Here is a 16,597-nt window from a genome sequence, read left to right on the forward strand (position 1 = left end):
TATTCTCTTGTACTAGGGAGCAAACAAAACAGTGTGATGTGAGTGAAAGACATGTAACTGATGAATGCCAATGGTGTAACCAATGTTTCCCATAAAAATATATTTCCCCCCAAAATACTGACTTGCTAAGTACAACAAAAACCCATATTATCAAGTTTAGAAATTAAATATGGTGATATTTCATCAAAAAAAAAAAAAAACAGCTTATTTCATCAGGGCATTTGTGTCACTTCTAGGAAGGTATAAATGAATGAATGAATGAATGAATGAATGAATGAATGACTTTATTTCATTCATGTAGATGACAAGTTAAACAGTGAGTAATACAAATAACGGTTATCGGAAGAAAAAAATGAAAACAGAGCAAGACAAACACTGATTTAGTGTCTCAGTTTACATGAGCAAAAAGGAGTGGGAAGAAGTATCAACTTATTTAATCCTACCCCTTTGAAATGTGTTACATTAAATTATAACACTGTCTAATGTTTATAAACATTTCTTAAACATGTACAATGGATATACAACACATTAGGTATAGAGAAAAAATACACTTATACAGATATATTCTTTACAAATGTAGTTACCATTCCCTTTAAAAAAAAGTTTAATTCCTGTCATGCATTTGCAGTTACACCATTTAATAGGGCTGATTTTTTTAATTGGTTAAAAATGGCAGAAATGTCATATAAAATACTATGACACCAACAGAAATGCAAACTAAACATTTAAACAACATATTTTATACTAACCCTGTTTTTCATTGTCCCATCCACAGTCTGCTATGAAGCTTCTTAAGAGTTTGTCCCTCACTTGCTTCTATACAGTGGGATAAAAAAAACAGGATATCATGCACTTCATCTAAAGGTCAACAGAGAAGCAAGTTTTAGAAGTAAGTGTCGATTTTATGCTGAGTGCAGTTAGATATTTCCCATTATCAAAACAATGTCATAAGGTAGGTATCAGGAGGTGTCCACGAGCCACTTCCTCTGTGTTACAGACAGTTAATACAATGAACTTTAAAATTTCCATTACAAGGTAACACTGAGTGATGCTGCAAAATGAGAAGTTCAGGGACCTCTCAGGAGATGAAGAAGGATTTAACCTCTTTAGTTTACACTCGCTGTAGTGCTTACCTCCTCTGGTGGTTAGTTCAGGTACTTCATAATGTACTCTCATTCCCATAATTAGTTGAGTACATTTCTCAGAATTCCATGTGGATTTGTATTTCTCATCCACTTATTTATTTTTTATGTCTACATCTAAGCTTTCCTCTTCTACCATCTTAGTGAACTTGGTGTTATGTAGATAGTAGTGAACATTTCCCTGGGAAATAAAAAAAAAAATTCTCAGTTAAAAGTGTGACAAAAATGTTCACATCTCTTAAAAACTGGTAAATAATAATCTTAATGCATTGTTTTTCAATATTGTAACTTCCCTTTTTTAAATGTAGTGCACAGACTTAACTTTCCCTTTAATTGCATAAAACTGATTTTAAAAATGTAGGCCCTATTAAAAAAAAGTATTAAAGACACAGACGAGGAAGAGTGTAAAAATGAAAAATGAGGAAACACTTTGTTCCCTGTCCTTTGAATTCTCCTTTTAACCGCACCTCCTAAATATACCTTGTGAGCTAACAAGTTCATGTGTGTGTTTTTAAAGTCCTCTTTCTTTTGTCTGGTCAAAGTGAGCCACATTCTCAGTTTCAACCAAAGTCCTCTGAATTATGCGTTTACCTGCTGATTGAGTTACAGACTAATGTACTTTATTGTTATCCTCTTATAAAAGGTGGCACAGTTCACAGTCATAACTGCACCCATAAAGGGAGTGGGGGAGAGTTCAGTGAAGGAATCTTTGAGCAGGAGTGTGTGGAGTCTGGCACAGAGAGTGAGAGGGATGTAACGTCTGATATGTTTCCTTGTTGTACTGCAGCGTGGATGTAGACTAGGTTCTGTTCAATGTAAACCTCTTACCAGCTCATTGTTGTGTATACCATACAGGACACACCTTTAAAAGATCAGAAGACTGAATCCCTCTAATGTAATGCCTCTTCAAAAAATCCAGTTTTTCAGGCTGTCCAGTGTGAACAAACACATAGAGGAGTGGAGTAACAGTGCTCATTTTATAAACTAAAAGTAAGGAAATTTGTGTTTTACAAATTATTTCTTTGTTGTAACAATGCTTCTTTGCAGGAAATCGTCATAAAGCTGGTTTATACTATTTCAACCGTACCAAATTTTTATGGAACATACATTCGCTTGTGGGTTGCACAAGTGAAAAATTTGCCAAATCTTCTGCACCAATGCCAAACAGCTTGTTTTGCTGAGGACTCTTGAAGCCTGCATTAACATTGAACTGTGGCAAACAGTTAATGACGTATTCCTGCAAATACTATGAACACCAACTTGGTCCTGTTTTATTATTTTGTGACTCTATGTTGTAGAGAAACATTCTGTTATGATCTTCCTCCAAAACCTCTGAGTTTGCTCTCCACAAAAATGATTTGATTTGTTTTTTAAAAAGTAGGAAATCACACTTTTCATTTTTGACATTTACAGACTAGCGTCTCTTTGAATGCTTTGTTTTAACGCATAACTTGGATTTGGTGCATAAATACTTTTTGGACTGTGAAGATGTTTCTTATAAGAACAAGTTAAATTCAACCCTGAAAAAAGTCATACTGGGTGAATTCATGTGAATATTGACCCCAAAACATCAGGACGGAGGGTCACATCACACCTGTTGGGGTTATGTGTAAAAGTTATCAATAATTTCCATGGTTTCAGGTAAAATAACAATCAAGCTTTCATGTATTTGAAGCTGTATTAAAGTAAATGATAAAAGAAAGCTGTAAAGGATCGCCAAACTATGGGGAAAAATCAAACAAGAACATGATTATTGTTCTTATAATGTTCTCTGTTTTTTTTAGCTGTGTTACACTTCTTTTGTCTCAGTGTTTTGAAGTTAAGGTAAACTGACCTGTGACTGACTGATTGGTGTCAGGCAGATAGGCATGGACACCTTTATCCATAATTTGTTAGTGAGAGTAAAAGATCATGTGTGAGAATATTCACATCAGGTATTTCTTTATTTGTGCCTTAATTCATGATGATCATGTTTACATGGCAGAAACAAAATGCAGTGGTCAAAATGACATTAAAATAAATCAGCAGTTTCTCAGGTCAGAAAAAAATAAAATGGAAAGATATGGATCTAGATGTTAACAAAGATGACAGCAAATGAGAACACAGTTGACACTCATTGGTATGTAATTTCTGATTCACAGATGTGTTTCCATTAGATTAAAATGTGGATTTTGAGCAGAGTTTATTATTTCTGTTTGGTTTGACTCAGATTTTTGTCTAATAGAAGAAAACAGAAGGAATGGGATCTGGCTGAACATGTACGTTTGGGAGGCGACCATGGCCACAGCAAACAGACATTTCCACCATTACCGACATTAATCATGGCTGATATTTTAGTCCCTCTGTCTCTTGAGTCTTCCTTGTGTCCTCTCTTCTTTCAGGAACGAGGTGTGGAAGTACCAAGGCGGCTTAGCCCGCTGTGTGACTTTCTCTTCACTGCTAAATCACTAATCACCCAATCTTTGACCCTTAGTCAAATCATAATTACATCTGCATTTCCTGTCAGTTAAATATATTTTCAATCAGCTCACACCGACCTGTATGCTTCATACTCACCCTTCAGTTGTAAACAGCTATACTCTTCATGATTTAAAATAATTAGTTCCTCTTAATGAAGAGTGTTGTTGTTGTCGTCGAGATGAATGTTTGAAAGCAGCGTCCAGTTATTCCTGCTTCCTCTTCCTGCTCAGTTTACAGAAACACAGCTTGAAGCATTTTACAGTCACAGCCACACAGATCAGCAGCACAGTGGCTAGAAACCCTATCACATCCAGGCAGAAGTACTGGATCCAGTTCAGGTCATGGACAGCAGGTCTGAGATGTTTTGCTCCTTTGTGCCGCATCACAAACTCTGTCCAGTACACAGAGAGGTCAATGGGCTCCATGGGTCGGTCTCTGTGGAGAGCTGAGAGTCTCTGCACGTTCTCTTTGTACCTGCACATGAACACATGGACCACAGGAGTTTAAAAAGACCACATGAAAGACCAGAAGGGGGTGGATTCAAGACTCTGTTCTTCTCACCTGGTGTCATGGATCACCTCATTCAGCCCCTGTAGGAGGCTCTCTGTAGTGACGGTGGACACATCCAGCACGACTCCCACCCCTCTGCTCGCCAGCCTCTGTGCATTGTCAGACTGGTCCCCCGCGACTGGCAACATCAGCATGGGAACAGCGTGACAGAGACCCTCAAAGAGACCGTGTGAGCCAGCATGAGTGATGAAAGCCCGAACTCCAGGTTGAGCTAATACACACACACACACACACACACACACACACACACACACACACACACACACACACACACACACACACACACACACACACACACACGCAGATGTCAGAGGTCACACCATGTAACACATCATTGCTCAGTCTGAGTATTGTGAGTTCAACGTCAGGCTTTACAAACCTAGCAGGTCATTCTGAGGCACCCAGTGCATCATTTTCACATTTTCAGGAACATTATCAGGAACCTTCCCGTCAAACCTCCATACAACCTGTAAATACATCAGCAGTGATTAAAGCATGTTTGTAGGACTTAAACTCTGTGAGTGTTCTCCTCTACCTTCTGTGGGATCTGCCTGAAAGCTTCTAGAAAGATAGAGGTTGTCTCTTCAGGCATATTTGACACCATGCTGCCCAGAGTGAACACGATAAAGCCATCTTCCCCAGACACCCAGGACTCCAGATCCTACAACACACACGTAAAACAGACACAGGGGCTGTAATAATTGTAGCGATTCCTAATTCTTAAACCTAAAAAAAGGAAAGAAGACAAAGGAGGAGGAAATAACTCTTTTCATGTCTTACTTTTGGCAGAGGATTTCTCACATTGCAGTTGATTCCACCAACCAGCACTATGTTCGGCATGAGAGGGCGCGGCAGCTCCAGAGTGAAGTCAATCCTGCTCAGGTTGTAACAATGCATAGGTGAACATAAAAGGGAAATAATTTTCAGAAAGGAAATCACAAACAACGTTTTTGTTTGTTTGTTTTGTTTTTTCACAAATAACTGTTAGTATTTATTTCAATCTGTTTCATCACAACAGCTTGAAGTAGTTACTACTCCATTCCACTGAATGACAGTTTCATCAAACAAAGTAAAAGAAATATGTGGGCTCTTCTTGTAAATTAAGTTGGAATTGATGAGTTTCTCACAATTATTACTTCAGATTTATCTTTGGAAATGTTACCTGTGTAACCAGATATCAGATTCAGACAGCACTTCAGCCACGCTCACTTTCTCTCCAAGGAACCGATAAGCCATGTTGTCAAATTGCCAGTACAGCACTCTGCAGAACAGAGGGCTCAGTAGCGCCACCTGTAGGTCAGACACAACAAATAAGCCCAAATAAACCAAAGTGAGAGGTCATTTTATAGGCCAGTAATAAAACAGTGTTTAAGTCTGTACTCACCACAGTGTTGACGGTTCTCTCCTTGAAGTTCATCTTATCTGTGTACCCGGTTAAGAACTGTGGCACGTATGAGGGTGGAGAGGGGCAGCCTGTCGACTTCATATCAAGGCCACAAGGGATCCCCCTCAGCATGTTGATAGTGGGCAGACCTGATTTATCACAGACAGGTCAGAAAATGTGCAGAGGTAAAGAAAAAAGATGATCTTGTGTGTTTTTGTACTCACCAAGTTTACGTGCGATTAAGGATCCTGTGGGAATCATGGGGTCTGTGAAGACGGCATCAAACCCCTGCAGAGTACAGAAGGACAAATGATCAACAGTGTGCACAAAAACAAGCAAAACAAACACACAACAAAAACATCTGTCTCTGTAATGGTGTCATCTCAGACTGATGGTGGGAAATGAACACGTAACACTTAGATGTAAAGATGTAAAATGATTACTGATGTTCCAGATTGATTTGTCTTTTACACATGGGTGCTTTGTTACAGCAGCTGCAACATTTGACGCTGACAAAGAAACAAACATTTAGGCACATAAAAAGAAAAAGAAAAGTAATTATAGACCCCTATTCAGATCTAAAATGTATTGAAAAGGTTGCAGAGAAACCTCCAGTCGGTAACAGACACTAAGAGAGCAACAGCAACTTAATATGGTTGAGAATCTGTACAGTACGTGATATGCATGAATATGTATGAGAAAAAAGAAACGCATGTGCAACAGTTTTCTGTGCTTGTTTATTCTTTTTAGTCTATTTAAGAGCCTTTTCAAAGTTTGTTATCACAACTGTTTATTTTATTATTCATTAGGCTCTGATTTGTGTCAAACTGTGTTCATTTTTCAGCCGGTTATATGTTATTGATTATATCAAATTGAGCTCATGATATCAGTTAATACTGCTGCAAGCACTTGTAATAAATCTTATCAGAGTTCTGTGTTTGCATGCTTTCTGATATTAACTGGTATCTTTTTGTGCTAAGGGTCATTATAAAACTGTTGGGTTATCAGTAGTGATTCATGAATTAATGTTTGGTTGGTTGGTGTCACAACCAACGATGACCGCCAAAACTCAGTTAAACAATCTCAGCTGTTAATTGTAGCAAAGAATGACAGCTTACTTCAGAAACAACAGTTATTATATGTTTTAATAGAGATCCGATGCTTAACAAAACTTCTACAGTAGTGCAGAGTTCTTTATAATCTTTTTTTTAATTTTTTAGGTGTCATACATACAGGTGCATTTAAAATGTGTATACTGCAGTATATATGATGATAATCCTGACCACAAAATGTGGAAACAAGACATGTTGGGTTTGATCAGCGGTAGAGTCAGAGGGTGACTACAGTCCCCCTGAAATCTGACCGACTACTTTACAGAAAATTAAAAACCATATTCAAGAAAACACTTTCTTTCTTTTTTCCTGTTTTTGATATCAGATGTGATCAGAGTTGATAACTCTTGTTTATGCTACTTGTTTATGTTTTTTCACAACAAGTTTCATAGCGTATTAATTGTCCTAAGACAATAGGAGTTGAATTATTTATCTATGTTGGAAACACAAGACCAGCAAAGACATTAAAAGTACTGTTTTTTAGTTGTATAAGATATCATAATGAATTGTTACCATATTAAAACTATTCAGTCTTCATCATATAAAGTAACCCCAAGTACAACCTGATCATACACATACTAAGTCAAACTGTGCACTGGAGTTTGGAGAACATGCTGTACCAAAATCCAGACTACAACTGTAGAGCTGGTGAGAACTTCTCAGAGCTACAGATCACTACAAAGAGACTGACTAACCAAAGTAACCCTAACACAATAAAAACCTTTTCGAGAAACTCCAACACAGCAACAGCTTTAAACCAGTGACTCAAAACAGCAGAGCCAGATAAAACTAGCACCTTAAAAATCACACCTGTGTGTTTGTTCTCACCTGCTGTGCCAGATGCAGAATCAAGGTTTCATTGAACAGCAGGCTCTCTGCAGTTGTGTGGATAAAATCACTTATTTTCTGGAAGTGAGAGAATTTTGTCCTTATCTTCTCAATGAAAGGTGTCTCAGATCTGTCTAGTAGGTCCTTATTAGATGACATGAAGTTATCGATGGTTGCTTGGTCGTAAGGAACAGGGTAGGTTAAAGTGTCGTAGTGTTTCCCTGGACCCATCCGCATGCTGACTTCTGGTATGACCACTGTGACCCGGTGTCCACGCCGGCCCATTTCTTGAGCAAGGGCCTTCATACCCACCCAGTGACTCCCATCCATGGGTATCACCAGTAAGTTTCCTGAAAAACTTGGAGGAGTGGGGTCACTTGGAGGACTTTTGACAGCTTCAGGCTCTTCTGTCTTCACATTATCCACAGGTTTAGATGCATCTGACCCAGGTTCAGGTGTCTTTTCTGCAGCACCGCTTACCTGCATGTCCATGTGGGACAGCAGAAACACAAACACGACCACTTTCCACATTGTTCACTCTCCTGAGTGTCTGCACAACTGGCTGAATCAAACACAGACAGGGAGGAGTGTCACGGTTAAAAGCAAGGAAACACCTTTTCCCCTGTCCCTTGAAGACAGGGAGGAGTGTCGTGGTGAAAAACAAGGAAACACGTGGTCCCCTGTCCTTTGAACTGTTAACCATTTCTTTTCAAAAACATAGCTTGTGTGTGTGTGTGTGTGTGTGTGTGTGTGTGTGTGTGTGTGTGTGTGTGTGTGTGTGTGTGTGTGTGTGTGTGTGTGTGTGTGTGTGTGTGTGTGTGTGTGTGAGTGTCAGTGTGTGAGTGTGTGTGTTCAAAGTCCTCTCTTAAACAAGCCTGTCCAGCCCAAAGTGATCAGCAATCTCAGTTCTCAACTGTAACCAAAGTCCTCTAAACTGATGTTGGTGGTTGCTGTTTGAGTTATGGCGTGATTGATTTTTTTGGTTCACACCCTTTGCATTCATAATAGTACTGGGGGAAAGGTAAATAGGGGAAGGTGTTTTTTCTCATGGGCGCGGATTTCTGTTCCAGCTTCCATTGACAGATGACAGATGGTGCAGGTTCAGGTATAGTTTTACTCCCCCACAAATGTATTGAAATGGTCCCATCTTATTTCAGGTGGTCATTGTGTCAAAAAGGTAAAAGAAGCCTCGGCTGATATTAAACCCAGAGCGTGCATATGCAGCTACAGCACCAAACTCAGGTTGCACTTAAAATCTCTGATGCCCCTGACACTACAGCATGACTTGTAGGTAGGTAACCCTGTTACCTGCTTTACCAGTGTTGTATGAACCTGTCTATACAAGCCATACAACCTGTAACACAGAAAAACTCAGAAAATCTGTCTTTAAAGGAATCCTGTTTCTCCACTTTTCGGCTCCAGTGTGTTTAAACACATAGTAGCTGAGGAGTGGGAGCTGTCATGATGTATGTCCAGAAGGGTGGACTAGCATTAATCTATTGTCCTCCAGTTACTCAGGCTTTTGTTCTCATATATATCCTGAACAAAAGCTTATCAACTTTGTCCTGAATCTTTAATCTCGCAGCCTCGCGTGGCACAGGAGCATGAAGTCACAACTGCTCTCTAGAATGTTTGTTCTTTAAGTTTCATGGGTTTTTTTTTCATTGATACTCTGATTGTTATTAAAGAAAAGACCATAAACAGTGCTTGGCTTGTGTCTCTGTTCCAATCAAAGGGTCTCACTGGATAATTAGAGTCAGAAAGAAAGAACCCTGACACCAAAACAAAACAGGATTCAGACATCTATTAGTCTTTTATCTACACCTGTTCTTTCATGGAGAAAACATCATTACATCAGCTGATAAATGCCAAATTCATTCAAATTGAAAAAAATCCATTAACTCTATTGTTCTGGCAAAGTGGAAGCACAGCTGTAGGAGTTAGCCTACCTGAGTTTTTCTGTGTCTTTCCAAAGTTTAGCATTTCACAGCCAGGATTTGCATGTCATGTCGCTTAAGTTCAAGTGCAAAAAGAGATCCAGAGAGGTCAGCAGGCTTGTGTCAAAGAAAGAAAATTAATTTAGTTATTTATTTTTGTTATCTTTGTTATCATCTGTAAAGTTTGATTTTGCATTTCAGTCTGTACAAACACAAATAGTTGATTTTTTTTTTTTAGTTTGTTTTTGTCCTCGCCACACTCACATCATCACAAAATTCTTGGTACCAGAAGAAAAGCAGAGTTGTTGCTGAATTTGTTGCTGGAGCACAAAGGTTACTTAGATACCTCCACTGGAGGTGACAGCACGAGGTTCCCATCCTAACTCTGCAGCTGGTTTAAAAGTTGTTCTTGTCTGCTTTCAGTGTGTACCTATAAGAACTGAGTTGAAACAGCAAGCATCAGTTATTTATCGTCTTTAACAGTGTGTCTACCAGGCTGTTACATTCTGTGATTTAAGGTGGTGAGACTGTGATCTTGATTTTAACTGATGTCTATATTGTGGTAAAGTTAACATCTTGTAGAAAATAAGGGAGATGTGACGAGTTGGATGACCCTTATGAAAGAAAAATATGTGTACCAATATATTTTTTGAAATGTACTGTAATATATTATTGATATATTATGATATACATGGAATAATATATTGAGGGCACATATAAAATATATTATTTATTCATGAATTATATTGCAATATATATTGCAAAATATACAAATGATTGCTGCTTGCCATATATTGCAATATATTGGAAAATATAAATACAAATTTTTATATATGGGAATATATTACCGAATATATGACATGATATTTTCCAATATGCTGCAATATATTTTTCTTTCGTAAGGGGAGGCTGAAATTTTACTGACATATCAGAACAACAGCAGCGTAGGGGAGACCTGTCAGGGATTACAGAAAACTTTTTCAGCAGTTTCATAGAAACCTAATGAAACACTTAGAAAACAGTTTCTTTAACGTTTTAAAAACAATACTAACCAATTGGATATCGTATTATGCCTTTTTGTGCAAAAAAATAATTAATTTTCTTCCAACCTCCGCCCTCTCGGGGGCATTGATGAGCCACCACTTTGAAAACAGACGAAGAAGAAGGATCCACAGCAAACCGTTCCTCTTCCGCTGCGCGCGCAGCTTTGAGTACGTTGTCCACGAGCACAAATGGCACGGAGGTCTACGAGCTCGCGGGGCCACGAGCCAGTATGTAAACAAGTAAGCGCCTCAGTTTTGATTTCAGTCAGCTTGAAATGTTGGTAAAAAGAGTCATGAAAGCGGAGAAACACGTACACAGTGAGCGATACCTGGAGTAAGTCTCAGCCTCAGACGATCGCAGTGCCGGTTGTCAACCGGTCAGACGTCGATCGCTTAGACAGTTTTTGATTAAACAATTAGTCTGGCTAATTTAAGAAAAGATACAGAGATAAATAGCGTAATGGCGGGCTTTTTGGATTCTGGCGTCAGTTGTTATTCCAGTAGATTAACTGTCAAAGCTTCCGATCAGCATGTAGGGTCCAATAAATGTTTCTGTGCCAGTGTAGCAGAAATCGTAGTTAGGGCGCTTCACCACTTTACTTCTTCTTCACCAGTTTACCTGTTAAGATTAATGACTAAGGTTAGCAGAATCGGCTTTTCTCAGCCCCTTCTGATGAGGCCTAGTCTTCTACAACTGCACAGACATAGTTTCAAATATTCAACATATTAATTCATACAGTGCCCAATTATGCATGTCTTTGAATGCAGTACTGTAAAACGTCACCTCTGATAAAAATTACTCCAAGGAGGTAATCTGTGATGTAAGAGGGTCTTTATATAGTATTAAAAAATAAAGATACAATGATTTGCTTGCTTTGCTGTTCCTTAATCCCTAAATTTGGATCAAGTGCAACTCAATGTTGCTCAAGATTGTACACCAAACACAAAACTACTTTTTGGATTGTGAAGAATAAATTGCTCAAATTGTGGTTTTCATACTAAAAAATTGGCAAAAATTATCACAGGTGACTACAGGTTGTTGTCTCTAGAAACACCAACACTATGTTTCACAATTCCACCTGTGGGCAAACTAATGTATCATAGCCATCTGGTTTCTTTGGCTTCAGGTTTAATAATAATCTTACACTTCAGGAGGTACTTAAATATTTTGAGTGCTATCAAAGTAGACAATATAGGCACTACACACAGGATAATAGAGATAAAGCAATAATGCAAAGAAGGGTTTAAGGGGGGTTAAAGGAGAAACACAGTTTTTATTCTGACAGTGTCCTGTTTTTTGCTTCTCTGCTGTTTTTCCATCTAATTTTTTTGTTGTTTCACATTTGAACTGGCAACTGAAGTGCAATTTCCCCTCGGGGATCAATAAAGTATTTCTGATTCTGATTTACAGGGCGCTGACTGCCTTGTCTGAGGCAGATGACCTGAAGTCATTCATTCACAAGTCGTCAATAAGGGTAGAATATAAAAGGTAAGATTGTTTAATTCCAGGTAAATTTTAAACTTAAATTCAGCCATAAACCTTAGGGTTCATTTACCAATGTCTCACACAAGCAACTTTTCTCACAGGTCATTGGAGGTTTGTTTAAAGTGGAAAAAACCCATGTTCCCCCGACGCTCTTCCAGAACACCAAAGCCCTCATTTAAGATCTTTGAGCAGAGCCCACCTCTGAATGAAAATGTGATTGAGCCCCAGTCCAGCAGTACAAGACAGAGAACAATGGGGATGAAGAAGAGCAAAGCCTGCAGCAAGGAATTAAAAACAGATAAGACGAGAGATCGTGACATGCTGGACATCATAAACAATACACACAGAGCAGAGAGATTTTTTAAGAAAGATGACAGACCATTTGCGGAGGTAACCGACCAAGGATTGGATGAGTCTGATGAAGACTGTGTGTCAGTGAACAGCAGCATAGCCTCTGGACCCTCCATGCCTTTCCAAGCCAGTCCCAAGAAAGGCAGGGCGCCACAGAGCTTGTGCTCAGCCTGTCATAAACTCTACTTGAAAGCAAAGAGGATGAAGGCACCAATGAAAGACAAGCTCTTAGACAACAGTAGGTGAACATTTTTTTAAATCTTGGTGAGAAAGTGTCTGCCTGTGAGGAAAACTCATGCTGCTTGTGTTAAAACAGAAAGAAATGAAAGTAAATGGTAAAATATCCAAAGTCCAATGAGCTTCTAACTTTCCTCCTGGATACATCATGATGGTGCGTATGACACTATCTGACTGTCCAGGTTAACATGCGAAGTATTTTAGATTTGAGCATTGTTTAATGACAGTTGATTGTTAATATCCAAACAATGAGTTTCTGCCAAAGCAGCACTTTGACTGTGTCTGGTTCTTTCTTCAGATCCACAGTCCCTGACATGTGACCAGTGGGTCCTGATCAAGAGCTGGCGACCCAAGAGACTGCTCAAATCAACAGGGTAAGTTCGCCTGTGTGGTGGAGTGTGTGTGATACGTCAAAATCAAAATGTTAAGGGACATTTTCCCCCACTAGAACACATAATGTTGAGATATAAGCTGATTGTTATTATTTTAAGCTGTGTTGATGGGATTTATCATACTGGAGTTGGTATCTGATAAGCCTTAGCTCTATGATTGACTGTTAGCCATACATTTCAAAAGATTATACCTCTGTTTTTCAGGAATCTGTTGGCTCATTTAATGCTGGTTAAAAGAAGACTTGGTCTCAAGTCTTCAGCAGAGCGCACGGAGCAGTGTGAAAGAGAGACAGAGCAGTCAGCCTGCTTGAAGCCGCACATTTTCCTCCAGAGGTAATGAACCCATACCTGTTTATCCTCTTTCTCTCCTCTTTTGTTTCTTTGTTTGTATTGGAGTTGTATGAGGTGCAGTAATGCACACAGTAGATAACAGTCAGAATGGGGAAACTGCGGCAGCCCTGAGAGCTCACAGCACTGCAGCTTAAGAAAACACGTGCAAAAAGACAAAACACAAGCAAATTAAGAAAATATCCTCATCAATTTGACAACATGTGTGCAGCATTTGCAAAACATGCTGCATAGACCACAACACAACACATTAGAAAAACGTGCTGCAAATACATCGCAACACAACGAAAGTGTTTCCAGAGGACACTTAGAAGTGATGCACAAGTCCCAACCCGCTTGCTGTTGACGCAGATTTTCAGTCATAGTTCTATTATGGCTCTCTTTCTGTCAGTTGTGTTGGAAAATAAGGTAAAAGGTACATGTTTTGATTTATTTAACATTGTATTAGAGTATGTGAACAGAGCTGTGACTGAAAATCACAGCAACAAAAAGCATGTCGGGACATGTGCATCACTTTTAAGTGTCCTCTGGAAACACATTTCGTTGTGTTGCGATGTATTTGCAGCGCGTTTTTCTAATATGTTCTGGGGCCTGTACTATGAAGCTGGATTAAGTCATCCAGGATAACTCTGCAACAACTCGCTGAACTTCACCAGATCACCGTTATCCAGATCTGCTGTACTACAAAGCTCATTATCAACTCGATAAGTGAATCCAGCTGGGATCTGTGCGCGCACACATAAAATGGGCGTGGTTAACAGCCCCAGAGCATTATCCACAATGAGGAAGAGAGCAGCCTACTTTACAGCGGTGTATGTGTGTGTGTGTGTGTGTGTGTGTGTGTGTGTGTGTGTGTGTGTGTGTGTGTGTGTGTGTGTGTGTGTGTGTGTGTGTGTGTGTGTGTGTGTGTGTGTGTGTGTGTGTGTGTGTGTGTGTGTGTGTGTGTGTTTATGACAGAAACAACAAAAACTAGACTGTCCTAAAAATGTTCTTGTTTCCCTGTGACCCAAGTGTCCTCACGGACGCTTGATGGTCGTTCAGTGTTCACATAAACAAACCAGTTTTCCTTCAATACTCTGTTTTTCGATCTGAAACTTTTTAAGAAGTTTGCTTAAGATCTTTTACTGAAACAATTACAAAACCCAGAGCCTTTGGGACTGTTAGAGTGTACGGGACAGACTATACGCGCTGTGATTGTCCCATCCTGTTTGAGGGTGGGCCATGGGTCAGTTATCATGATACATGAGCCATGAATTACAAAGTCATGAGTCCCACAACGATCTCCGACATACTATTATCTTAATATGAAGTTGTATCGAATCCTTGACTTTAAGGAAACCGAGTCCTTATTCAGAAAGAAAAGATCCACTTCATTAGGAGGGAACTGATTGTGGGATCTTTATGTTGGCCAGGAACCTCAGACAGTGTGTCAGAGTGCCAGTCAAGAATGTGATGAAGAAGAACAGAAAGAAGAGGAAGAGGGAGGATCCTCGAGGCTCACGTGCCGCCAAAAAGCAGCGACTCCACAGCAGAAAACAGGATGAACTCATTAATGCTGTCCAGCCTGGTGTGAAATGTCATCTCCCGACCAGCTGTTCTCCTCTGGAGGGAAGCTCTGATCAAGAGGCGGACACTATGACTGTTGATTTGATCCCCTGCTCCGTCACTCTGGAGACCACCAGAAACGCCACAGCAGAGAGCAGCAAAGAAAGCACAAAGAGCAGGTTTGGAGTGCTGCTGGCCCAGCTGAGAGGCAACAGCAGCATGGTGGTTAGAGAAACCCGTTAGCTCAGATGCAGACTTCTGTGGAAGGACTGCTGCAGCCTTTACTGCAGGAAGTGACATAAATTTACAATTAAATGTTCAAATAATTTCACGTTAAGTGATTTTTATTCAATACCATTATTCATATGAACTCAAAGAGATTTATGTGTATTATATTTATTTCCAGTAGGTTTTGAAGCTTTGTATGGTAAAGTTTTTGTTTTTGAGAGGTGTATTGAGAATTCGATGTATTACTTATTAGCCATGTGACAATTCCATCCCCTCCTGACCTTGATAACTCAGACCAAATAAAAACAAACATGTCCTGAGTCATAACAGTCACTGATTGAAAGCATCTGTACACAGGGCGTAGTGTCCTCTCACAGGAAAGGGGATTTAATTGAGTGTATTTTTAAAAGAGTCACTTTTTTCTTTGTCATTTGTGTCACGTGTTGTTTCAGTCCACTGGCTAAATGTACTAAAAGTGAATATTAATGTTTGTTGAGTTGTTAATGACTTATTGAAGCAGCAGTTCACATCTGAGGGTTGATTTATGTGGCTGTTTGTATAAACTGAAGGTTAAGTTATTCATGTTTTGTTTTGTTAGCTGAAAAAACTACAAGATCACTTTGTTTACTATGTATTTAGTTTGTCATGTATACGATTTTTCAACACATTGCACCCCTGTAGCTATAAATAAAAAAAAACACTGTTTGAAAAGAATTTCAAATTAATAATAATTTATTCTACCAGTAACTTAAACCTCTTTCGTGTTGATGTTGATCTGGCAAATCAAAGTCAGGACCGGTGCCCAGTCTTTGCCCGAGGTCCATGTTCGTACAGCCCCAGCTTTCATATTACTGTGTTTTCCTTATGTCACTGAAATGAATCATTTTCTAAATAAGGTCGACATTTTTTTTTTTTTTTGTAAGGCGCATAAACAAAACTAAAGTATACTGTAACATCTCCCTAAACTATTGGATTATCCTCTGCTGCACTTTCCCCAACAACCACATGGAGGTGCCATGTCATTGAGGACTTGGCCCTACAGTGAGTTCATCATCAGCTCTGTCCCATGAGATGATTTAACTTTTTACACCTTAAAGACACCAGGGTACTCAAAGTTCACCCAAATGAATACTTTTACAATCACAGGAGCTATTCACACATTAAACTACTGACTTTAAAAGTGTCACTTAGCCTTAAACCACAGCTAATATCGTCAGTGCAGGCTCCTTCTTCAGCCCCAGCTGCTCCTTGTTCTAATGTTGAAGACACAAAATGAAGCATTTTTCTTATTCAAAGCGTTTCTACACTTAAAGGGATTCACAAGCGTTTGCTGCAGTTAGATGTTTGTGCTGATAGTGACGGTGGAGGAAGGGTGGTTAGAAAGTGAGGGCTTAGTCTGATGGGTTGTCATTGTTTCAGTGTGCCAGGGGATGTTGCTGTTTACTTATGGGATAAATGTGTTGGGAGAGGATGGGGGGATTTGAAGTGAGACCTGAATCTTCAGCAGGAAAACTTCTGCTTAACAACAAGTTTA

The 16,597-nt window shown here is 39.3% G+C and overlaps 2 protein-coding genes across 2 annotated transcripts; one reads left to right on the forward strand and one right to left on the reverse strand.

The window, feature by feature from the left end:
• Positions 1 to 3,244: 3,244 nt before the first annotated feature.
• Positions 3,245 to 8,042, reverse strand: LOC141804267 (UDP-glucuronosyltransferase-like). The gene is made up of 9 exons (XM_074688610.1): positions 7,497 to 8,042; positions 5,781 to 5,844; positions 5,557 to 5,705; positions 5,335 to 5,462; positions 4,953 to 5,046; positions 4,708 to 4,833; positions 4,552 to 4,639; positions 4,164 to 4,383; positions 3,245 to 4,076 (listed from the first exon to the last, which is right to left on the reverse strand). Exons 1-9 carry the CDS (start codon positions 8,025 to 8,027, stop codon positions 3,806 to 3,808), a joined length of 1,671 nt encoding a protein of 556 aa, XP_074544711.1. The 5' UTR covers positions 8,028 to 8,042; the 3' UTR covers positions 3,245 to 3,805.
• Positions 8,043 to 10,582: 2,540 nt separating this feature from the next.
• On the forward strand, positions 10,583 to 15,764 carry LOC141804268 (uncharacterized). The gene is made up of 6 exons (XM_074688611.1): positions 10,583 to 10,716; positions 11,888 to 11,965; positions 12,064 to 12,551; positions 12,849 to 12,924; positions 13,147 to 13,275; positions 14,703 to 15,764. Exons 3-6 carry the CDS (start codon positions 12,098 to 12,100, stop codon positions 15,076 to 15,078), a joined length of 1,035 nt encoding a protein of 344 aa, XP_074544712.1. The 5' UTR covers positions 10,583 to 10,716; positions 11,888 to 11,965; positions 12,064 to 12,097; the 3' UTR covers positions 15,079 to 15,764.
• Positions 15,765 to 16,597: the final 833 nt, after the last annotated feature.

Source organism: Halichoeres trimaculatus, unplaced genomic scaffold (assembly GCF_033239565.1).
Source record: "Halichoeres trimaculatus isolate MK-OKI-2021-1 unplaced genomic scaffold, fHalTri1.1 fHalTri1_scaffold_15, whole genome shotgun sequence".
In the NCBI taxonomy this organism is placed as follows: domain Eukaryota; kingdom Metazoa; phylum Chordata; class Actinopteri; order Labriformes; family Labridae; genus Halichoeres; species Halichoeres trimaculatus.